The 25,003-nt window shown below is 39.5% G+C and overlaps 1 protein-coding gene across 3 annotated transcripts in view; it reads left to right on the top strand.

Annotated features, from left to right (window-relative positions):
* Positions 1-23,305, top strand: part of NETO1 (neuropilin and tolloid like 1) — a 358,129-nt gene extending 334,824 nt beyond the window's left edge. Inside the window, exons 9-11 of one of the 3 annotated variants that reach the window (XR_013216996.1) lie at positions 9,441-9,999; positions 10,882-10,970; positions 22,087-23,305. Coding sequence is in view for 2 of the 3 variants with exons in the window: in XM_077270101.1 (XP_077126216.1) it covers positions 9,441-9,999; positions 10,896-10,956 (620 nt within the window). In the remaining variant the exon portion in view is untranslated. The remainder of the gene's footprint in view (positions 1-9,440; positions 10,000-10,881; positions 10,971-22,086) is intronic. The other 2 variants (XM_077270101.1, XM_077270102.1) reach the window with 2 other exon arrangements.
* The last annotated feature ends 1,698 nt before the right edge of the window (positions 23,306-25,003 follow it).

Here is a 25,003-nt window from a genome sequence, read left to right on the forward strand (position 1 = left end):
GCCCCTTGTGAGACCATATGCTGGTGCGGTTGGCCCTGGGTTCCTCCTAATAAAGGACAATGTCAGACCTCATGTGGCTGGAGTGTGTCAGAAGTTCCTGCAAGATGAAGGCATTGAAGTTATGGACTAGCCCGCTCGGTCCCCAGATCTGAATCCGATTTAACACATCTGGGACATCTTGTCTCGCACCATCCACCAACATCACGTTGCACCACAGACGGTCCAGGAGTTGGCGGATGCTTTAGTCCAGGTTTGGCAGGAGATCTCTCAGGAGACCATCTGTCGCCTCATCAGGAGCATACACCAGGCATTGTAGGGAGGTCATACAGGCACGTGGAGGCCACACACACTACTGAGCATCATTTCCTTGTTTTGAGGCATTTCCACTGAATTTGGATCATCTTGTAACTTCATTTTCCACTTTGATTTTGAGCATCATTCCAACCCCATACCTTCATGGGATATTAGTTGTGATTTAGGTTGATCATTTTTACATTTTATTGTTCTCAACACATTCCACTATGTAATGAATAAAGATATATAACTGGAATATTTCATTCAGTGATATCTAGGATGTGGGATTTTAGTGTTCCCTTTATTTTTTTGAGCAGTGTATGTTGTTTAGCATCAAGTTTGAATTCCATACAGGTTATCTATCGACAACCTTTTTATTATTAATTTTGAAAATGTACAAAGCTATTTTTCACAATATTATTAAATTGCTATGAATTCTCATACATTATTTCTCCATCTCTAAATGACATAACACTAAAAAATGATTATGGTGGTCCCTCTGAATAAAAAAACCTTTATTTGAAAAATTAATTCATTTAGAGATTAATGGCAGCAACACATCTCACATCTCTTCCATTGTATAGCATCTGCTCTTCTTTTTACAATAGTCTGTAGATGTCTGCGAAATAAGGAGACTAATTGCTGGAGTTTTGGTAGAGAGATGTTGTCCTATTCTTGTCTGATGTGGGATTTTAGGTACTCAACAGTCCTGGGTCTTGTTTGCCTTTTTTTTTTCAATATTTTTTATTGGTGAAAAGTCTAGACTGTAGGCGGCCAGTTCATCACCTAAAATTCTTCTTCGAAGCCATGCTATTTTGATGTATGTAAACCAATATGTGGTTTAGCATTACCTTGCTGATATATGTATGGCTTTTTGTGAAATAGTAACTTTCTTGATGAAAGAAAATGTTATAAATCCTCTATAAAATTCTCAGCATAAATAGTGCATTTCAAGATGTGTAAATTGCCTATGCTATATGCACTAATTCAATCTCATACCATTAAAGATCAGAAATGCAGACTAGGATCAGCGCTGTCTTCTGTTGCCATGATTAAATTAAGGAGTCTTTTTGATTGCTCATTGCTGGATTCGCAGCCACACTACTCAGAACTGTTTTATACAGTTGTAGCCAAAAGTATTGACACCCCTGCAATTCTGTCAGATAATACTCAGTTTCTTCCTGATAATGATTGCAAACACACATTCTTTGTTATTATTATCTTCATTTAATTTGTCTTAAATGAAAAAACACAAAAAAGAATTGTCCTAAAGCCAAATTGGATATAATTCCACACCAAACATAAAAAAGGGGTGGACAAAAGTATTGGCAATGTTCGAAAAATCATGTGATGCTTCTCTAATTTGTGTAATTAACAGCACCTGTAACTTACCTGTGGCACCTAACAGGTGTTGGCAATAACTAAATCAATAAAGCGGATGTTGGATAAAGAACCTTCACTAACATCCAAACAAGTTCAAGCTGCCCTGCAGTCCAAGGGTACAACAGTATCAACCCGTACTATCCGTTGGCGTCTGAATGAAAAGGGACTGTATGGTAGGAGACCCAGGAAGACCCCACTTCTTACCCCAAGGCTGGAGTTTGCCAAAACTTACCTGAAAAAAACTAAAATGTCTTGGAAGAATGTTCTCTGGTCAGATGAGACAAAAGTAGAGCTTTTTTGAGCAAAGGCATCAACATAGAGTTTACAGGAGAAAAAAAAGAGGCATTCAAAGAAAAGAACATGGTCCCTACAGTCAAACATGGCGGAGGTTCCCTGATGTTTTGGGGTTGCTTTGCTGCCTCTTGCACTGGACTGCTTGACCGTGTGCATGGCATTATGATGTCTGAAGACTAACAACAAATTTTGCAGCATAATGTAGGGCCCAGTGTGAGAAAGCTGGGTCTCCCTCTGAGGTCATGGGTCTTCCAGCAGGACAATGACCCAAAACATGCTTCAAAAAGCACTAGAAAATGGTTTGAGAGAAAGCACTGGAGACTTCTAAGGTGGCCAGCAATGAGTCCAGACCTGAATCCCATAGAACACCTGTGGAGAGATCTAAAAATGGCAGTTTGGAGAAGGCACCCTTCAAATATCAGGGACCTGGAGCAGTTTGCCAAAGAAGAATGGTCTAAAATTCCAGCAGAGCATTGTAAGAAACTCATTGATGGTTACCGGAAGCGGTTGGTTGCAGTTATTTTGGCTAAAGGCTGTGCAACCAAGTATTAGGCTGAGGGTGCCAATACTTTTGTCTGGCCCATTTTTGGAGTTTTGTGTAAAATGATCAATGGTTTGCTTTTTGCTTCATTCTCTTTTGTGTTTTTTCATTTAAGACAAATTAAATGAAGATAATAATACTGAAGAATTTGTGATTGCAATCATTTTCATGAAGAAACTGAGTATTATCTGACAGAATTGCGGGGGTGTCAATACTTTTGGCCTCAACTGTAATGTCCTTCATTCAGTACTGAGCAGTGTGGCTGTGAAAACAAGTAATGAGCAATCAAAAATACACTGTCCTTGATTCCAGTTGTCGCAACAGAAGACAGCGCTGATCCTGGTCTCCATTTCTGATTCTTCCACTGTGGGAAACCCCTGGAAGCCGTTTCCCCTGTTTCTCTGCGAATAGCTGCAGTCTATTACTTTTGAATCCAAATCAAAATGAAAGTTGTGCCTCTGACAGCACAACTATATCAGTTGAGCAAGTTTCCTTATTCAACTCACCTTTTGAAATTTGACATAAACTTACTATGCTTAGATTGTGCTACGTCTTCTTTATTTTTTCTCTTTCAGAATATTCTATACAAATAGTGATACCATTAAAGAGAAAGGCTTATGAATCATGTCCTGATAACAAGTTGGTCGGTCCCTTTCCTGTGTAGTCCGCAGGACATGGCTTTCATGTTTATCATAAAGAGTTTCAAATTTTATTCATCGTACCACAGAACAGTTTTTCATTTTGTCTCCGTCCATTTTAAATGAGCTTTGGCCTAAAGAAGACTGCAGCTTTCTAAATTGTTTTCATATACAGTGTCTTGTGAAAGTATTCACCTCCTTTGGCATTTTTCCTGTTTTGCTAACTTACAACCTGGAATTTCACAGGTTTTTTTTATGGTTTGCATAAGTTCATGTAAAGAACATGCCCACGACTGTGAACATTTAGTTTTCTTTTTATTGTGCGGCAAAAAACAAATAGAATAAAATAACTGAAAACTTTAGTGTAGAACCTCCTTTTGCGGTACTTATAGCTGCAAGTAGCTTTGGATAAGTCTCCATGAGCTTTCTGCAACTTGCCATTGGGATTTTTGCCCATTTCTCAAACCTGATTCAGCACTTTCAAGTTAGATGGTTTCCTCTGATGAACAACAATCTTAACCCCTTCATGACCTTTGGATTTTCCATTTTTCCGTGTTCGTTTTTCGCTCCCCTCCTTCCCAGAGCCATAACTTTTTTATTTTTCCATCAATATGGCCATATGAGGGCTTATTTTTTGCAGGAGGAGTTTTACTTTTGAACGACATCATTGGTTTTACCATGTCATGTACTGGAAACCGGGAAAAAAATTCCAATTGCGGTGACATTGGAAAAAAAAAGTGCAATGCCACACTTGTTTTTTGTTTTACTTTTTTGCTAGGTTCACTTAATGCTAAAAATGACCTGCCATTTTGATTTTCCAGGTCATTATGAGGTCATAGACACCAAACATGCCTAGGTTCTTTTTTATCTATGTGGTGAAAAAAATTCCAAACTTTGCTTAAAAAAAAAATGTGCCATTGTCCGATACCTGTAGCGTCTCCATCTTTCGTGATCTGGGGTTGGGTGAGGGCTTATTTTTTGCGTGCCGAGCTGGTGTTTTTAATGATTTCATGTTTGTGCACATACTTTCTTTTGATCACTCGTTATTGCATTTTAATGCAATGTCGCGGCGACCAAAAAAACGTAATTCTAGCGTTTCAATTTTTTTCTCGCTACGCCATTTAGCGAGGTTAATCTTTTTTTTTTATTGATAGATCGGGTGATTCTGAAAGCGGCGATACCAAATATGTGTAGGTTTGATTTTTTTATTGCTTTATTTTGAATGGGGCGAAAGGGGGGTGATTTTAACTTTTATTTATTTATTTATTTATTTTTAACTTTTTTCTACTTTTGCCATGCTTCAATAGCCTCCGTGGGAGGCAAGAAGCTGGCACAACTCGATCGGCTCAGCTACATAGCAGCGATTATCAGATCGCTGCTATGTAGCTGAATTGCAGGCTTGCTATCAGCACCGACCACAGGGTGGCACTCACAGCAGGCAGGCATCAGTAACCATAGAGGTCTCAGGGATGGTTACTGATGGTGTTTCTGCTGGTGGTACCGCCAAGAGGCTGAGTGAGTGTGAGTGTGGGGTGCGTACGGCGTGTTTGTTTGTGCGTGGTGCGATGGTGTTCCACTTGTGGTACCGCACTATAGCTTAGTACCAGCAGCAGTTTCCATATTGAGACACCAATCACTTGGGTGTCCCAATATGGTGGTCGGTGAACTTCCTCCTCTTGGAATTCTGGGATACAGTGGCTTCTGGACAGAACAGGAAATGAAAACATTACAAGGCAATTATATAAATAGATTTGATGGTGATCCGGGTGGTTCATCAGAGATTGGGATGGTTTTTCATAACCCAAATCTGACTTGTACTTCTCATCACCTTTGTCCCTGACTTGTTTGGAGATCTCCTTGGTCTCCATGGTGTTGCTTGGTTAATGGTGCCGCTTGCTTAATGTTGTTGAAGCCTCTGTGGCCTTTCAGAAAAGGTGTGTATATTGACAGACCAGGTGACACTTAGATTGCACACAAATGGTCTTCCTTTCACTAAACGTGTGACTTATGAAGGTGATTGCTTCCACCAGAAATTTTTAGGGGCTTCTTGGCAAAAGGGGTGAATACATATGCACATGCCAATTTTTAGTTATTTGATCCTATAAATTTAATTTTTTGTCTATATTTTTCTCACTTCACTTCACCAACTTAGATTACAAAAATATTTAAACAAATGCTGTACTGTAACAAAATAGATAAAAAGCCATGGGAGTGAATACGTTTGTGAGCCACTGTATAGCTTCTTTTTTGTATGATAGAATTTAAACTTGCATTTATGGATTACAAGGCAAACTATGATAACAGACAATAATTTAAAAAGTATTTTTGAGCCCATGCAGTGATTTGAATGACGGTTTTTTAGTTCATTGCCCTGAGGTTCCATAAATCACGAATATCGAATATTGACTGGCAGCCTTGTTACTTGTGTACATTAGTTTCTCCAGAATCTCTGAATATTTTGATATTATGTACTGTAGATTGTAAAATAGTCTTTGAAATTTTATATTGAGGGACATTTTTAGCTTTTTCTGATTTTTCCCCACAATTTTTAAATGTAGTTGGTGACAGATTGGTGAACCTCTAACCATTTTTGCTTCTGAGAGACTCTGCCTCTCCTCATTCTAGGAATTTAGGACCTGAGAATGACGTCGCGGCTTGTGATTGGTCGCGTGGCGGTCACATGAGCGGCACGCAACCAATCAGAATCCGTGACGTCATGGAAGGCCCTAAACGCGCTCATTTTAAGCAAAGAAGGCTGCCGGTTACCAGCAGTGATGTCCAGGGGCCTCCGGAGAGGTGAGTATATAAATATTTTTTATTTAAATTCTTTATTTTACACAGTAATATGGATCCCAGGGCCTGAAGGAGAGTTTCCTCTCCTTCAGACCCTGGGAACCATCAGGATACCTTCCGATTAGTGTTGAGCATTCCGATACTGCAAGTATCGGGTATCGGCCGATACTTGCTGTATCGGAATTTCCGATACCGAGATCCGATACTTTTGTGGTATCGGGTATCGGGTATCGCAACAACATTAATGTAATAATGTGTAAAAAAGAGAATTAAAATAAAAAATATCGCTATACTCACCTGTCCGACGCAGCCGGGACCTCAGCGAGGGAACCGGCAGCGTTGTTTGTTTAAATTTCGCGCTTTTACTTGGTTACGTGAAGTCCCGGCTTGTGATTGGTCAGGGCGGCCATGTTGCCGGGACGCGGACCAATCACAGCAAGCCGTGACGAAATTACGTCACGGCTTGCTGTGATTGGTCCGCGTCCCGGCAACATGGCCGCCATTAACCAATCACAAGCCGTGACGTCACGGGAGGCTGGACATGCGCGTATTTTGAAAAGCGCGCGTGTCCAGCCTCCAGTGACGTCCCGGCAACATGGCCGCCATTAACCAATCACAAGCCGGGACGTCACGGGAGGCTGGACATGCGCGTATTTTGAAAAGCGCGCGTGTCCAGCCTCCAGTGACGTCCCGGCAACATGGCCGCCATTAACCAATCACAAGCCGGGACGTCACGGGAGGCTGGACATGCGCGTATTTTGAAAAGCGCGCGTGTCCAGCCTCCAGTGACGTCCCGGCAACATGGCCGCCATTAACCAATCACAAGCCGGGACGTCACGGGAGGCTGGACATGCGCGTATTTTGAAAAGCGCGCGTGTCCAGCCTCCAGTGACGTCCCGGCAACATGGCCGCCATTAACCAATCACAAGCCGGGACGTCACTGGAGGCTGGACACGCGCGCTTTTCAAAATACGCGCATGTCCAGCCTCCCGTGACGTCACGGCTTGTGATTGGTTAATGGCGGCCATGTTGCCGGGACGCGGACCAATCACAGCAAGCCGTGACGTAATTTCGTCACGGCTTGCTGTGATTGGTCCGCGTCCCGGCAACATGGCCGCCCTGACCAATCACAAGCCGGGACCTCACGTAACCAAGTAAAAGCGCGAATTTTAAACAAACAACGCTGCCGGTTCCCTCGCTGAGGTCCCGGCTGCGTCGGACAGGTGAGTATAGCAATATTTTTTATTTTAATTCTTTCTTTTACACATTAATATGGTTCCCAGGGCCTGAAGGAGAGTTTCCTCTCCTTCAGACCCTGGGAACCATCAGGAATACCGTCCGATACTTGAGTCCCATTGACTTGTATTGGTATCAGGTATCGGTATCGGATTGGATCCGATACTTTGCCGGTATCGGCCGATACTTTCCGATACCGATACTTTCAAGTATCGGACGGTATCGCTCAACACTACTTCCGATACTTGGTGTCCCATTGACTTGTATTGGTATCGGGTATCAGTATCGGTGATATCCAATACTTTTCGGGTATCGGCCGATACTATCCGATACCGATACTTTCAAGTATCAGACGGTATCGCTCAACACTACCCACAAGCTATTTTTCATTAGCACCACTTAATTTTGCAGCCTTTTGTTAATCCTGTACAAATGTTTTTAGATGTGTTGCTGCCATCAATTACTAAATGAGTTATTTTTTTCAAATGAAATGGAAAAAAAAGTGTAACTTTTAACTTCTGATGTTTGTTCTATGTTCTGTTGTAAATAAAATATGGTTATATGAGATTTCCACATTATTGAATTCTTGTTTTCTTTACATTTTACACAGTGTCCCAATGTTTTTGAATTGGGGTTGTAGAATTGATAAGATTAATGCAAAAATCTTGCAGTTTGGCAATAGTTTGGGTATTATAAACTATTACAGTCCATATAGTTTATTTTGGTAGCAACTCTGATCTTCAATTCCAATTTCAGAACCAGGCTACTTCAAGTCACTTAGCTAATGAAGCAGTTCTCTGTTTCGTTTTCTGTGGTTTCATGTCTAGTGATGTGATGAAGTAATTCATCTAGTAGTCTGACTCAGTTCAACTGCTAAGCGACCTCTATCCTTGTGTCAGCTGTGCTGCAGAAGAAGATTTCCTTATCTATTAAAAATTAGATCACATCACTTGTCATCAAAATATATCTTTCTGTATCTATATAGAGGTGGAGTAGAATTATTTTCAAATATAAAAAAAAAACATATCTAGATATCTACATTTAATAAAACTGTTGGGTTATGCCAAATTCTCAGTTGCACTTTTTGGAGTACCATATGTCATCAGGTTTTCCCAACATAAAATATGGCCACCACCTTCAAGACCTATTTTACAGCATTCTAATATGATGATTGACTGATTCAACTGTTTTCTTGATTTTTTTTGTTTATTATTTTTTCGGTTTTAATTTCTGTATCATGTAAGAGCTGGCCACAAAGCTTTCATAACAGAGCATGTCACTAATTCCCTTATAATGCCAACTTTCACTATGTCTAAATTGAAAATGTCAGCTATAGTGCATATGAAATAATCAATTATAGTACCCATTATGTTCCATCTACTATGCCTCCATTATAAAGACCTCAACATTTTAAGAATCAATCCAGCCACTGTGCTCATATAAAAAAATTGACAGTATTTCTATAGCAAAGGTGGTCACAGTGCTCCATTACAGAGCCAAGCCATACAAAACTCTAGGCACCAAAGAGCTTCTTTAGCAGCAAGCCACAGTAGACGCAAAACATCGCCTGGTACAGTAATATGAAGCTTCTTCCTACTTTTTCTCTGTTCTATAGTTCTACATATTTTCTTCCAGGATAGAGTTTTTAGGCTAGGTTCACATCGTGTTAGTGGCATCCGTTTAGCAGATCCATTAAACGGATGCGCTAACGCTGATGCACAAAATCTCTTTTTTACTACAATCGCACTAATGCATGGTACCATTGCGTTGGCATGCATTAGCAATAGAGGTCTATGCACAGCGAACTCATACGTTCACTGTGTGTTAGACCTAACCTACCCTTGAACACAGTAGACCACGTTCAAGGGTGCATCACAAAGTTACACATCATCGCTAATGCATGCCGATTTTGACATGCATTAGGGAGCGCTACGACAGTGGAAGTATATGGGCACGTTAACGGATCCGTTACATAGCATTAATGCCACTAAGTAACTGATCCATTAAATGGATCACCCAAACGCAATATGAAAAAAGCCTAAATGAGATGTCAGAAAAAAAATATTTTTTTTTTGTGCTATTATCGGGAAGCAATCTGCTTTGAGTACCACATACAGAGCTTACATGTATCTTCCCCAATATAAATACCATATCATATATTTGGATACAATACTTAACTAACAATGTAGCAATTTGTTTACTTCATAAAATGCTATTGTTTTCTTAGCCAATAATATTTGTTCAATGCTCTTACCCTGCAGAAAAAAGAAAATCCAGCCTTTTGGACCAGCTTACAAACACCAGTGGGACAGTTATAGGGGTCTCTTCTTGCATTGTCATCATTCTCATTATTATCTCTGTAATAGTACAAATCAAACAGCCTCGTAAAAAGTTCATCCAAAGGAAGGCAGACTTTGATCAAACAGTATTTCAGGAGGTGTTTGAGCCTCCACATTATGAATTATGCACTCTTAGAGGTTCAGGAGCTGCAGCAGACATTGCTGATGTTGCAGATGATTTTGAAAATTACCATAAATTACGAAGATCATCTTCAAAATGCATTCATGACCATCACTGTGGATCACAACTGTCAAGCGCTAAGGGCAGCCGTAGTAACCTTAGTACAAGAGAAGCACCCATACTAACAGACACACCAAACCAGCCTGCTAAACCCAATCTACAGCCTATGAATAGAAGAAACATCCTGGTCATGAAGCATAGTTATTCACAGGATGCCACAGACACATGTGACATTGATGAAATTGAAGAGGTTCCCACGACAAGTCACAGGCTATCCAGACATGACAAATCAGTCCAGCGGTCAGTATCAATAAATTTTTGATGAGGACATTTCCTTATGGACTTGCTCGTTTCTCCAAATATATACTTTCATATTTTTATGTTTCATCATTTCCCTTTCCATAACTTTTTGATTTTTTGAAACTTTTAAAATTTTACATAACGTAAAAAAAAAGTAGAATGAGCACTCACTCATTTATGATGAAGCATATTGTTTTTCATCTCATTAAACATTTTATAATTAAGTCACTGGTTCATAAGAATTTTAAATGACAATGCATCCATAGATCGTAAAACTATTACTAACCCTCCTTCTTCAGTGAATGCTTCTATTTCAATTTCCGGGTTGCACTTTTTACTATATCGAATTATGCCATGCTCCTGCATGCATGCAATAACATTAACATATACAGTATGTATGAAATTATTTGAAGTTTAGTTAATATAACCAGTTCTTATTATCGGTGCTGTTGATAAAGTATTACTAGAAGTAATATTTGGTTCGATTTTATGAATCAGTAAAAAAAATTAGCAGAGCACTTTAATAATAAAAAAATAGAAAAAAAAACAAGAAAAATAGCTTTTTATAAAATAATGCATACTGAATGACTGTGAAGAAGATTTGTATACAAATTGTCAGGGAAATAACCGTTCCATAAGCCATTGGATGTTATAGCACTACCTGTATGTTTATCTGTGTTTGTATTGCATGCATACTTGTGCTTATGTGTTTGTTTACATGCACTACATGCTTTCTTTGCACATTAAAATCACTAATATCTCTCAAAAACTCTTCTCTTCCTTTACTGTTTTGCATGCCCGTGTTTTTGTACTGTGTGATGTGTTATTTATGATCATCTTCTAAATGTAATCTGTTTTACGCAAACACAATGAATGAAATAGCCATAACATTCCAGGTTCTGCCTCATTGGGTCTCTAAACAAACACGAAACTGAATACAATACAACTAGGGTATGAAAAGAAGAATTAAGGTAAGGCAGTATGTGGCATGTATTTATTATGTATTCTATTTAACATAGATAGAATAATTAAAGAACACTTATTAGTTAGCAAGTAGAACTAAAAAAGTTTTTTTTCTAGTGCATAAATATTTGCGTCTTAGGTGGCATTTATAATTGAGGTTGTAGTATTTGTGAAAGAAAAACCTTTGGACAGTTTAAATTCTCTCCAGAATGCTAGTCATGTATAAACCATAAACAGGAGAATAGCATAATCTTATCACCTAACCAGGGTCGGTTTTAGGCAAAGCGGGGCCCTAGGCAAAATATTAAAATGGGGCACCAAATGGTGACATATTGCACATCACACAGAAGCATTTCTGTTGTATTTACATGCGCTGAGTTCAGGCCGCTAAACGAGTGTGATCGACAATATTGAAGTCGCTCACTTGTTTCCTGGCCTCTTTACACCAACTGAAAGAATGATGGGAACAGAACGATCACTAATGGATCAATCTGTCCCCATACAGTATCATGTTATCAGCAGCATACAGTTTACACTGGCGATATGCTGCTGAGTACAATGATTTTTGTTCCGGCATAAACAATCCAATCACTCGATGAATAGGCAGCATTTTGATTGTTTAGTATAATATATCCAATAGTCCTCCACATAGTATAATGTGCACCACAATCCTCCATATTGTAAAATGCACACCCCATAGTCCTCCATATAATATAATGTGCCCCATAATCCTCCATATAGTATAATACACTCCCCATAGTCCTCCATATAGTATAATATACTCCCTATAGTCCTCCTTATATTAAAATACACTCCTCTGTCCCCCATATAGTATTATACACTACCCATAGTCCTCCATATACTATAACACACTCCTCATAGTGCTCCATAAATTAAAATACACTCCTCAGTCCTCCATATAGTATAATACACTAATCATAGTCCTCCATATATTAAAATACACTGCTCAGTTCTCCATATAGTACAATACACTCCTCATAGTGCTCCATATAGCATAATGCACTCCTCAGTCCTCCATATAGTATAATACACTCCTAAGTCCTCTATATAAGCAATAAAGAACCTATGGGAGCTTAAATCCCTAATTAGTAAATCAAATAAACACATTTGTTTTAAATGAAAAAAATATCATATCAACCCAATTGGTACAAAAGTGCAAAAAGAACTTTATTTTTAACAATTATATCAGGGCAAGAAAATAATTTAAAGATTATTATACAAATAAATTACATCACACATATAATGAAAATAGCACACTGTTTAAAACCAGAGAATAATAATGCAACCATGGTGCGACCACACAGGCAAAAAATAATTAGAACAGGGATCAATACCATCCAATAGCATAAAAGCTGTGTTATATACCCTGAATAGTGTTTTGAGCGATACCTTCCGATATTCGAAAGTATCGGTATCGGATTGGATCGGCCGATACCGGCAAAATATCGGATCTCGCCGATACCGATACCCGATACCAATACAAGTCAATGGGACACAAATATCGGAAGGTATCCATGATGGTTCCCAGGGTCTGAAGGAGAGGAAACTCTCCTTCAGGCCCTGGGATCCATATTCATGTAAAAAATAAAGAATACAAATAAAAAATATGGATATACTCACCCCTCCGGCGGACCCTGGACCTTAGCGATGTAACCGGCAGCCTCCGTTCCTAAGAATGCAGTGTGTAGGACCTGCGATGACGTCGTGGCTTGTGATTGGTCGCGTGAGCGGTCACATGAGCGGTCACGCGACCAATCACAAGCCGTGACGTCATCGAAGGTCCTTCACTCTGCATTCTTAGGAACGGAGGCTGCCGGTTACATCGCTAAGGTCCAGGGTCCGCCGGAGGGGTGAGTATATCCATATTTTTTATTTTTATTCTTTATTTTTTACATGAATATGGATCCCAGGGCCTGAAAGAGAGTCTCCTCTCCTCCAGACCCTGGGAACCATACACTGGGAACTTCTGATTCCGATTTCCGATATCACAAAAATATCGGAACTCGGTATCGGAATTCCGATACAGCAAATATCGGCCGCTACCCGATACTTGCGGTATCGGAATGCTCAACACTAACCCTGAACTATAGACATATGGGGAAAAGGAGGAGCCAAACGGGACATACAACTGGGTCTAAGCCACGTCCATATAAGAATTCTTTTATAAGTATATCATGTGGATCATCCCCGGTTCCATATAACAATGACAAAGACTCATGACACCGTATATCACCAAAAGGCTACATGTAAAAGGGTCCCTTAGTGCTGACATAGATGCAAATCACAAACCTCTTACCCATGTCTCAACAATGTGGATGCCTGTGCATCGCGCCGAGGCCCCGAGGCACATTTCGCTATCGCTTCCTCGGGGGGCTGTGTGTCTGTGCTAAATGAAAGCCTTAAATGTCCCCCAGCATGGGAGTCTTACCAATCAAACGCCTAGAATCACATGTGGCATATCGCGGTTAATCAGCGCGTGGTGGCAGAACTTCCGGTGCCAGTCCATCACTCCCGGCGTCTCGGGTGCAATGCGCATCAGGAGCAAATGTTCCAGTGATGACAATGATGTGCATCACATCCATGAGGACTCCATCGGGGGTGGGGGCAAACAGGGAGAACCGACAACATGCGCAGCCCGCGGCCACTATGTATGTATCATTGCCAAGCATTGCTGTATTATATCTAATCTATCACAGTATATATGGGCAAAAGCGAAAGCTGAAAACAGCACCTATATTTACATAAATAAAAAAGGAGCACACGCTGCCCATATTAAATGACAATGATCCCACAAACCTATGCACAAAATCAAAAATTGTATCCAAAATAATAATCATCAATAGCAGTAAAAGGCATGTAAAATACAGTAAGAGATTATAGAAGATATTTCCACAACGATAACAGGGAAACTTCATCCTACTATGCGTGATCGGGAGACATCATGCTTAGGAAACAAGCACATCCAAGGCAAAAATCATCCTCCGTTACTACGAACTAAAAAACTAAAAAAACACAAAAACACACAATTAAAATAAAAATAAAGACTCCAGGGGAATAAATCAGACAGGAAAGCCAAAGAGTCAGACCTCATTAGAGAAAAGACGAAAAGCTCAATTTTTCATTAAGACATTTGGGGGTCATTGTGTCCAGTTTTACTATCCACCTACATTCAAGCTGAGACAGCCTGCACTTTAAATCACCACCTCTGATCCCACCATGAACACGATCAATGCCCCATACCCTAAGTAGGTCGGGGTTACACGCATGTCTCAGCCTGAAATGACGAGTGATCGTTTTCAATGACGCTATATCCTCAGTGGTCATAGCTTCCCTAATGTCCCTAATGTGTTCCCTCGTTCTAACTCGTAACTCACGGGACGTGAGGCCACCATATATGAGCCTCATAAGTCCTCTATATAGTATAATACACTCCTCATATTCCTCCATATAGTATAATACACTCCTCATAGTCATTCATATAGTATAATACACTCCTCACAGTTCTCCATATGTTAAAATACACTGCTTAGTCCTCCATATAGTATAATACACTCCTCATAGTGCTCCATATAGTATAATACACTCTTCACAGTCCTCCCTCATAGAATATAATACAGCCACCACATAGAATATAATGTACTCCCAGAGAATATATAACAGCCCCCCCCATAGAATATAATGTAGCCCCCAGAGAATATAATACAGCCAACCTCCCCATAGAATATAATACAGGCCCCCATAGAATATAATGTAGCCCCCAGAGAATATAATACAGCCCCTATAGAATATAATGTAGCCCCCAGAGAATATAGTACAGCTCCCATAGAATATAATACAGCCCACCTCCCCATAGAATATAATATAGCCCCCCATAGAATATAATGCAGCCCCCTCATAGATGCTAATACAGCCCTCCCCCATAGAATGTAATACAGCCCTCCCCATAGAATCTAATACAACCCTCCATAGAATCTAATGCAGCCCTCCCTCATAGAATATAATGTAGCCGACCTCCCAAGAATGGCCCCACAGTCCAGTACTTATTCATTGATATGTAAAAAACACACAATCCTCACCTCTCCTCGTGCCCCGCGCTGCTCCCGGCTCGGCTCCGGTCTCGGTGGCTGCAGTCTGTCTGGCACACATCAGGTGCTCGATGATGTCATTGCGCACCCGCAGTGTCAGAGGCAGAGGGGATTGATGGGAGAGGGAGCATCAGCTGACGCTCTCTCCTTCATCATTGCTTTGAACTGTACCGGCGTCTATGATGCCAGTATAGTTCAATGCGGCGGCGGTGTTGGGGGGTCAGTCGGCGCTGGCTGGGGGCCCCTGGGGGAACGGGGACCCAAGGCAGCTGCCTGGTCTGCCTGCCACTAACGCCGTCCCTGCACCTAAGACCTACATGCTTCATGACATGTGACTATGACAGCTGGGGGCTTTGCGCGAAGGCCCCTATCACTGTGATATTTCTACTTCTGTGAAACCAAATCTCAATGACACTGGAGGTACCTTCCAAATCTAACATTCTATGTTTCCAAGACTAAAACATTATGTATAATGTGCAAAAAATAAAGATTTAAAAACAGTAAAAAATAAAATAAAAAAATAAAACAATTGAATTAAATATAATTTCAAAAATTAATTAAGCATTTTAAATACTTTTACATTTGTAAAAGTGTAATCTATGAAAATATTAAATCATTTAACACATGTAGTAGACAATTTAAAGAAATTGAAAAAATGGCTGAACAAACCAAAAAACAAACAAAATGGCTGAAATTGTACGACTGAAAACTATAGCATACTGACCCCAATCCATGTTCCAGGTCAGTGCTCTTGAGCCACTGCCAGGAGCTGCACACATTTCCTTATCTTTTGGGATTCCAGGTGTTATGTGCTGGCTATGGACTAAAGACTATTGGATCAATGGACGTAGAGCGGAATCCACGGTTCTAAGGGATACAGACTTTTTCCAGCATGGAGCACCGGTTATGTAGATCTTGTTGTGTTTTATTAGCGATTTGCTTGCTCGTCAGTTTAAGGTGCACAAATCTTTCCTGGAAAGTGTTGAGCTATGAAATTGATGTTTCCATACAGTAACAGTAAGCAGAGGAAGGTGTGCAGACTGGATATTGTGTATAGATAATGAAAACACGAGATTGGTAATCAGATAAAACAATCATTTCACTGTTCTTGTTAGTGTCTCAGAGGCCTCAATTGAGCCAGTGTTTCATATGCACCTGTACATCGACTTTTGTTGTATGGTAACTTGTGGAATACCTGCTGATTACCTATTCCATCAGCCCACTGCAGTTTATTAATCTACACAACTTAGAGCAAATATGAAGGTTAACTGAACATTCAAACAATGAAGGATTACCTCCCCCCTCCCCCATTCCTGTGGAAGAATGTCCTGAATCGGAGCTGTGTGTATAAATTATTTGGCTCCCTCTGCAGAGAGACTCTTCAGGATATTTGCACCATTGTGTTTACTTCAGGGACTGTACTATATCTTTTTGCCGGCTGCAGCTGGATACATGTGCTACGTTTGTGATATATGTTGTCTGGATTTGAGGGAATATCCTAAGGACTGTTGTTGCTGGCTGGAGCTGGATACTGCTGTGATATTTGACATTTGGATTTGAGGTATTATCCTAAATTCTGTTGCTGGAAATGGATATATGCACTACGGTGGTGGTATCCCTCATCTGGAGGAGTATAGACTGTGACTGCAGACTATATCGGTGGAAGATACAAAATCTGTGGGCCAACCAAAAGTTAGAAAACAGTGGTTGTCACCTGTTATGGGGGTAGTTGAAGTACCGGTCCCATGTAAGGATCTTATGAACTGGGGGCATTGCATTGTGGCCATCTATCCAGAGTTGCTGTATAGCTATGGAATTAAGGAACTAAAAATAGTTGCATCATTAATTTGCCCATGGTGGGGTTAATGTGAGAGAGGGTTTATACCCCATCCCCCCTCCTCCCCTTATACGCACTGACCTATGCAATTTTAATTTTATTTTCCTTTTTTATAAAAGTTAGTTAAGTTATATTTTAATGGTCTTTAGTTAGAGATCAGTTTCATCGGTACTGGCAGATCTGTACCATCAAGCTGAAGAATAGCAGGGGAAGTGGTGCAGCACAATTTGTCTTCATCAGCTTCCAGGATCCACAGAATGCAGTGGACGTCATAGTTGGATGTAATGGATACAAGTTCAATTTTAATTAGGTACATGTAGAATTTCCTAGCTAAAACCAAGAAAAGGGGAAGATATGCAGGACCCTGCAGGAGGAACAGACCACCATCCCAGCGAACTGAATACAGAGTCCTTGTCTCAGGACTTTCCCCATCGGGGAGTTGGCAGGATCTGAAAGATTATATGAGAGAAGCTGGAGATGTCTGCTATGCTGATGCACACAAAAATGGAATGAGGATTGTGGAGATTATTTGCAAGGAAGAAATGAAATATGATTTGAGGAAACTGGATGATACAAAGTTATATTCACATGAAGGTGAAACCTCTTACATCCATGTCTGTGCTGAAAGAAATGCTGATGAACTGTCCCCAACAAGTGAATGTGGATAGTCAATCTCATGAACTGGAGCCCAGCTCTTGCCAAGATGAAAAAGTGAAGGAGGAGTGTGAGGCGCTGGCCACAGACTAAATACTATTGGAACAATGGACGTAGAGCAGAATCCACAGAATCCTTTTTCCAACATGGAGAACAGGTTACATCTATTTTATTGTTGTGATTTATTAGAGATTTGCTTGATCATCAGTTTAAGGTGTACAAATTTCTCCTAGCAAGTGTTCAGCCTCAGGAATTAATGTTTCCTTTCAGTGAGAATAAGCAAACCAAGATGTGTCGGTTGGTTCTTATGCATACAAGAGGCTGGAACGAGATTGGTAATCAGGTAAAGCAATCATTCCATTACTCTTGTTAGTGTCTCAGAGGCCTCAATTGAGCCATCGTTTCAGATGAACGTGTAGACTGATTTTTGTATGTTGATGTTAATTTGCGAAATACCTGGATTATGCATTGCATCAGCTCCCTGCAGTTTACTAATCTACACAACGTAGGAAAAATATGCAGGTTAATTGAACAATTGAACAATGAGGGTTTACTTACCCTGTCTAACTCCACTCCTGTGGAAGAATGTTCTGAATGGGAGTTATGTCTGTATAAAGTCTTCAGCTTCCTCTGCAGACATACTCTTCAGGAACAACCCAAGAGAACCATGGCTCCATCTGATGGAATACAGATCTGCTCCAAGCCCATCACTGAAACCACAAAGGTGGTTGGAAAACCCAGGTTGGAACAAGACAATCAGGTCACCTGGCGATTATACCTTACTGTGCTCGGTCAGCCTCCTAAGTTTGACACTACCTACTCTCTGTAAGAGCCCACTAAAAACGGGGTGCCACTGGTTAGGGTAGTTGGCCCTGGATGCCAAAGAGTCACAGAGGTTCTAATCTTTGGCAAGCCAGCGGAAGGATGAGACTCTGACATTTGCACCATTTTGTGTTCTTGCTGGGTCTTTACTGTATGTTATTGCCAGCTGGAGAAGGATGCATGTGCTATGGTCATGGTATCAGTCATCTGGATTTGAGGAACTATCTATCCTAGCTATTTCTGGAGCTGGATATACATGCTACAATAATGATGTTTGTCATCTGGATGTGAGGAACTATCCTAAGAACTCTTATTGCTGTATTATAAGCTGGATATATGTGCTACAGTCATAATGTCTGTTGTCTGGATTTGAGGAACTATCTTAAGGATTGTTGTTGCTGACTGGATCTGGAACACGTGCTATGGTCGTGGTATTTTTTGTATGGATTTGAGGAACTATCCTAAGGACTACTGTTGTTGGCTGAATACATGCTCTACGGTTGTCGTATCCATTATATGGCAGAACATAGACTGTGACTAAAGACTATACTGGTGGTAGATACAAAATCTGTGGGCCTACCAAAAGTTGGCAGACAGGGACAGTGGAAATACCAGCTCCAGTTTGGGATCTTGTGGATGGGGTCATTGCATTGCCTTGCCATCTACCCATAGTTGCTGTAAGATCATGGACCTAAGGGATAGAACATAGTGCATAGTTAAACTGCCTAGGTGATTATTACAACCAACAACCTCAAATCTTAATACCAGGCTTGGCTTGAGAATAGCTGGGCTGGCAGTGATTCAACTGTACATCGAATGCTGCAGAGATGACATCTTATGGTTATGAGGTTAAATAAAACAAAGTCCAGCTCACCATAATCGGCATCCTTAGGAACTCGGAGAACGGAACCGCTGTGTCAGGGCGTGGAGGAATCAAAGAAAAGATGAGGAATCCAGCTCAACGAGGTAGTGAAAAAAACCTTTATTTATTCACTTCAAATCATGTTCAGTGGAGGATAAAACATCAGCAGCAACAAAAAATAAAATGCGATATCAACGCATTTCTGGTGAACAAGCACCCAAATCAAATACCATGCTGTAAAAACCATAAGATCAGGAAATTCATGCAGCTCTTGTCTATTGCCAGAGAGCAATGACCTGGACTATGGAATGGGGTTGCTTATCAAGTTTTGTATTGTCATGATTTTATTGATCTTGACATTTATGATGCTAGGTAATTTTTAGCATAAATGAAACCCACAAAGTAATGGTAAAATGGGTTATTTTCACAAATTCACCTCACTTGGAATTATCTTACTTTTCCGTACACTATAAGATAAAGTGAATGATGTAATTCAAAGCAACAACTTATTGCATAGGAAAATAAACCCTCCTGTGGCTTTATCAACAAAAAAATTAAAAAAGTTAAACTCTTGACAGAGGTGAAAAGTCAAATAGGACATAATTTCAAACAAACCCCAAAGATATAACATATTACAGGTTGGGGAGCGGGTGTGATAACTGTTGTTATTTTCTCCATATTAACAATTTTTTGTGTGGGAAATTTCCTGTGTAGACAATTTTTCTTGTGGGCAATTTTCCTGTTGGCATTCATGGCTGTGGGCTATTTTTCTGTGGGCATTTTTCCTGTGGGCATTTGTACTTTGGGCATTTTCATAGAACTGTAAAACACAGCTGAGCTACCAAGAGAACAGGCAGAAATGATTTGTTACCATCTCTACCTTATGGATATCTGTATACACAGTGCTGAGAAAGTACTGTATAAACAGCAAATACAAAAGTAGATATTTTTAAAGGAACACAGAATATACAGCTCTGGGATATCAGAGCCCGAAAAAATTGACACCTAACTTAAAATCAGTCAGTGGCATTTGCACAGTAAACTTATCTTAGTCCACCTAAGTAAGATAACTTTCTGTGCCAAGTTATCAAAATGGTTCACTTTTTTATAGTTTTTTATGGTAACAGCGCTTCCTCATACTGATACATCGGTCCTGTGATCACTGGGCCTAGGGAGAGAACCGGAGCAGTAGGACTTAGGGACTCAGAGAGCTCTACTAAGAAGTACAAAGGCTGCATTTTCACCTGGGGTAAAATATGTGAAATAAATGAAAATTACCATAGATACTCGAATATAAGCCGACCTGAGTATAAGCCAAGGCACCTAATTTTGCCACGAAACACTGGGAAAACTTAATGACTTGAGTATAAGCCGGGTATGCATTGTTTACTCATCCCCATCCTGGTTTGCACGGCATTCTCATCCCTATCCTGATATGCAAGTCCTCCTTATCCCTATCCTGGTATGCATGGCCCCTCATCCCTATCCTGGTATGCATGGCACCTTCATCCCTATCCTTGTATGCATGGCCATCTCTTCTATATCCAGGTATGATGGCCCCTCATCCCTATCCTTGTTTGCATGGCACCCTCATCCCTATGTTTGTATGCATGACCTCCTCATTCCTATTCTGGTATGCATGATTCATCATCCTTATCCTGGTATGCTTGGTTCCTCATCCCCATACTTGTATGCATGGCTATCTCATCCCTATCCTGGTATTCATGGTTCCTCATCCCTTTCCTGGTATGCATAGTCTCCTCATCCCTATCCTTGTATGTATGGCAACCCCATCCCTATCCTTGTATGCATGGCCATCTCATCCCTGTCCTGGCATGCATGGTTCCTCATTCCTATCCTGGTATACATGGGTCTTCATCCCTATCCTTGTATGCATGGCACCCTTGTCCCTATTCTTGTATGCAATGCCCCCATCAGAAAAGCTTTAAAAAAAAACCATCCTACTTACTGTCCCACGCTCCCTCGCAGCATCTTGTTCCGGTGCCAGCAGCTGCAGCGGCGGGTGGTCACATGTCCCCACTACTTAAGGGAATGAATATTCACCTTTATCCATGCCTATGGGAGTGGAAAGAGATGAATATTTATTTCTCTTAAGTAGCGGGCACATGTGACTGCCGAGCCACTGAAGGAAGCTGGCGGCTGCGGCTGATACTGTGCTCGCTATTACAGAGAAATAAATATTCACTGTCAGTGCAGTGAATATTCATTTCTCTTTAGCAGTTGGAACAGGAGTTAGCCGCAGCAGCCGGCTCCTGCCACTGTGACCTGCTGCTCTGCCGCTGCCACTCCCCCTCAATCTTCTAGGACACTGACTCGAGTATAAGCTGAGGGGGGCGTTTTCAGCACAAAAAAAATGTGCTGAAAAACTTGGCTTATACTCAAGTATATATGTTAAATTAATAGATAAAAAGCAGTTGTAAATAATAGCTGCTGTCAATCCAAATAAATGTTACTGGCCGAATGTATAAAAATAATCATAGCAGAAAGGGGAATTAATTTTAAAATGTAAAAACCATACACATTACCAAAAAAAAAAAATAATATGAAAATAATATAAAAATTAAGGCCCACGTATCACAACAAAAATAATCCAAACAGAGGTAAATGAACTGTTTAAGCGGAAAAAAAGAATGGATTCATATACAATATGTACATTTTTATATTTCATTGTAATATATTACATTCTTTGTTTTTATTTTATATGGGAATTGCTGTGACAGTATTTAGTGTTTTTAGTAGAATGTGCATGTAACGTATTGTTTTTTCTCTGGTTTTACCGCTGTGAAATGAAATAACATAACTATTTCTCTTTCACTTTTTAGGATGGCCTGTTTAATTATTTATTTTGCTTTCAGAGAAGAATTTTTACAACTTTAGGAGATAAAAATGAGTATGTTCTATAGAGAATTATTTCACTCTTCTTCAGAGATTGGACTCTGTTCTAAACTCATTCCACTGCCTTCTTAATATAGGATATACAGACATTCCTGCCCTCAACACAATCCTCCTGCTACTCAATGACATTGTTGTAATTTGGTTGCTGGCCACCAAGTGCTCCTTAGTTTTTAAGTACATTTTGAAATATACTGGATACTTGAAGAAGAATCTGGTTACTGATTGCAGAACTCCCAGCAGTATTTGGCATTTTACTTTTGATGAAGTCAATTTTTTTTGTTTTACTGAACAAAACTGATGTGGAAAATTAACCGTCAATAAAATGTTCTTAATTTGTATATTATTTTCATTTTGCTAATTTCTTCAAATAAATGGTCCTAAATTTTAAAAGTATCCATAAATTTAACTTTAGAAAGAATGATATTACCATTGTTACCTTAACAAATATTCTATAAAATATGATTGTTTGGATTAAAATATTAAATGGCAATAAGATGTTTTCTTCTGTCTTAATTTATATTACTTATTTAATTTAAGATCTTGATTTGCAATTTTATAGCCACACATTATTAGCCTTTGTCAAAAAATGTAAGATGGTATTCTGTGTAAGGATCTGAATATATTCGAAATGGTTGAACCACATTTTTTTGCATTGCTTTTCGGTTTAGTAATTAAAAATTTGGAGCAAAGATAGATGAGTCTTGTTAAGTCTTTAAAATATGCATGCATTTGTTAGCATTCATGTTTTAATTCCCTCTTGCTTGCATATTGTTTCTTTTTCAATGAAATAATGCATAGTTCTTATGGCCAAATGCTCAAAATAACTTTATTACCCAAGTGAATGGTTTATTGAACTTAAAAGAACGAAGATCTTGAAGAGTGAATTTATTATTGCTGTCAAATAGATAAGGCATTAAAAGCCTTTCAATAATCTAAATACATTTTCCTTTTCACATTTCATTATTATTTTAATGTTAAGTTTTGGAAATGTATCCATATATTTCCAAAGCAAAGCAAAACATTCGATGAGCTTGTGTTTAAGAAAATGAATGAAGTGTTAAAATATATTTGTTTCTATGTTATTTTTTTAAATAAACAAAAATGCATATTGGATTTTAGAATATGTATTAAAAGTTACTTTGAACAAAAAAAATTACTGCTGGTCTTGATAACTTAAATATCTGAAACAAACACAATGTACTACTTGGTTTTTTTTATGGCTCCCACATTAGTAAAATACAGAAATCCATGTGAATGATTGTAATCCAGAAACTGAGTAAAAGTATGTTCACACGTTGCATTTTTCCTAAATTTTCTTGAGTGTATTTGCCATGAAAAAAAATATAGTATTTTATTTTAACAGCAAAGTAAATGAGATTTCTGGAATCTCATGCACATGCTGCTTATTTATTTCCTTGTAGATTTGAAGCATTTTCAAATTTGCAGCATGTCTAATCTTTTAGCATTTTTGCAACATTTTCCAACCATTCAAATTGTTTCAGTGTTAGTGCTTGAGGAGCACTGTAATTGCAGTATCTACCACATGGTTAAATTTAGCATGACTGGGCTATTGACATTTCTTTAAACAGGTATAACATGAAGCATGGTTATGGGACTGACAAACATTGTGAATGGGATTTATTAAGTATCATCTAGTAGCCAGTAAGGGTAGAGGTAAATTGATGTTAGATTAAAGGACTTACATTGTACAAATCTCTGTGTTAAAGGGAACCTGTCACCAGTTTTTGAGCCTATGAAAAATGACACCAACTTTAACTGCTCCTCTTCTGAATCCTAAAAACAAGCCACCATACAGCAACATCAGTGAAAAAATGAAAAAAGTTATAGTCCTCAGAATAAACCGATGCAAAAATAATTATTTTTTATATAAAATAGTTTTTTATCGCATAAAAGTGCCAAAACATAAAAAATGATATAAATGAGGTATCGCTGTAATCGTACTGACCTGAAGAATAAAACTGCTTTATCAATTTTATCAAACGTGGAACCATATAAACGCCCCCCCCCCAAAAAAAAAAAATTCATTAATAGCTGGCTTTTGGTCATTCTGCCTCACAAAAATCGGAATAAAAAGCGATCAAAAAATGTCACATGCCTGAAAATTGTACTAATAAAAACGTTAACTCGTCCCGCAAAAAAGAAGACCCCACATGACTCTGTGGACCAAAATATGGAAAAATTATAGCTCTCAAAATGTGGAGACGCAAAAACTATTTTTTGCAATAAAGTCTTTTAGTGTGTGACAGCTGCCAATCATAAAAATCTGCTGAACAACCCACTATAAAAGTAAATCAAACCCCCCTTCATCACCCCCTTAGTTAGGAAAAAATGATATTTTAAAAATGTATTTCCATTTTCTCATTAGGGTTAAGGTTAGGGTTGGGGCTAAAGTTAGGGTTAGGGTTGGGGCTAAAGTTAGGGTTAGGGCTACAGTTGGGGTTGGGGCTAAAGTTATGGTTAGGGTTGGGGCTAAAGTTAGGGTTAGGGTTGGGGCTATAGTTAGGGTTGGAGCTAAAGTTAGGGTTGGGGCTAAAGTTCGGGTTAGGGTTTGGATTACATTTACGGTTGGGATTAGAGTTAGGGGTGTGTCAGGGTTAGGGGTGCGGTTAGGGTTATGGTTGGGATTAGGGTTAGGGGTGTGTTTTGGTTAGGGTCTCGGTTAGAATTGGGGGGTTCCACTGTTTAGGCACATCAGGGGCTCTCTAAATGCGACACGGCGTACGATCTCAATTCCAGCCCATTCTGTGTTGAAAAAGTAAAACAGTGCTCCTTCCCTTCCAAGCTCTCCCATGCGCCAAAACAGGGGTTTACCCCAACATATGG

The sequence above is a fragment of the Ranitomeya variabilis genome, chromosome 6 (genome assembly GCF_051348905.1).
Source record: "Ranitomeya variabilis isolate aRanVar5 chromosome 6, aRanVar5.hap1, whole genome shotgun sequence".
NCBI classification, from domain to species: Eukaryota; Metazoa; Chordata; class Amphibia; order Anura; family Dendrobatidae; genus Ranitomeya; species Ranitomeya variabilis.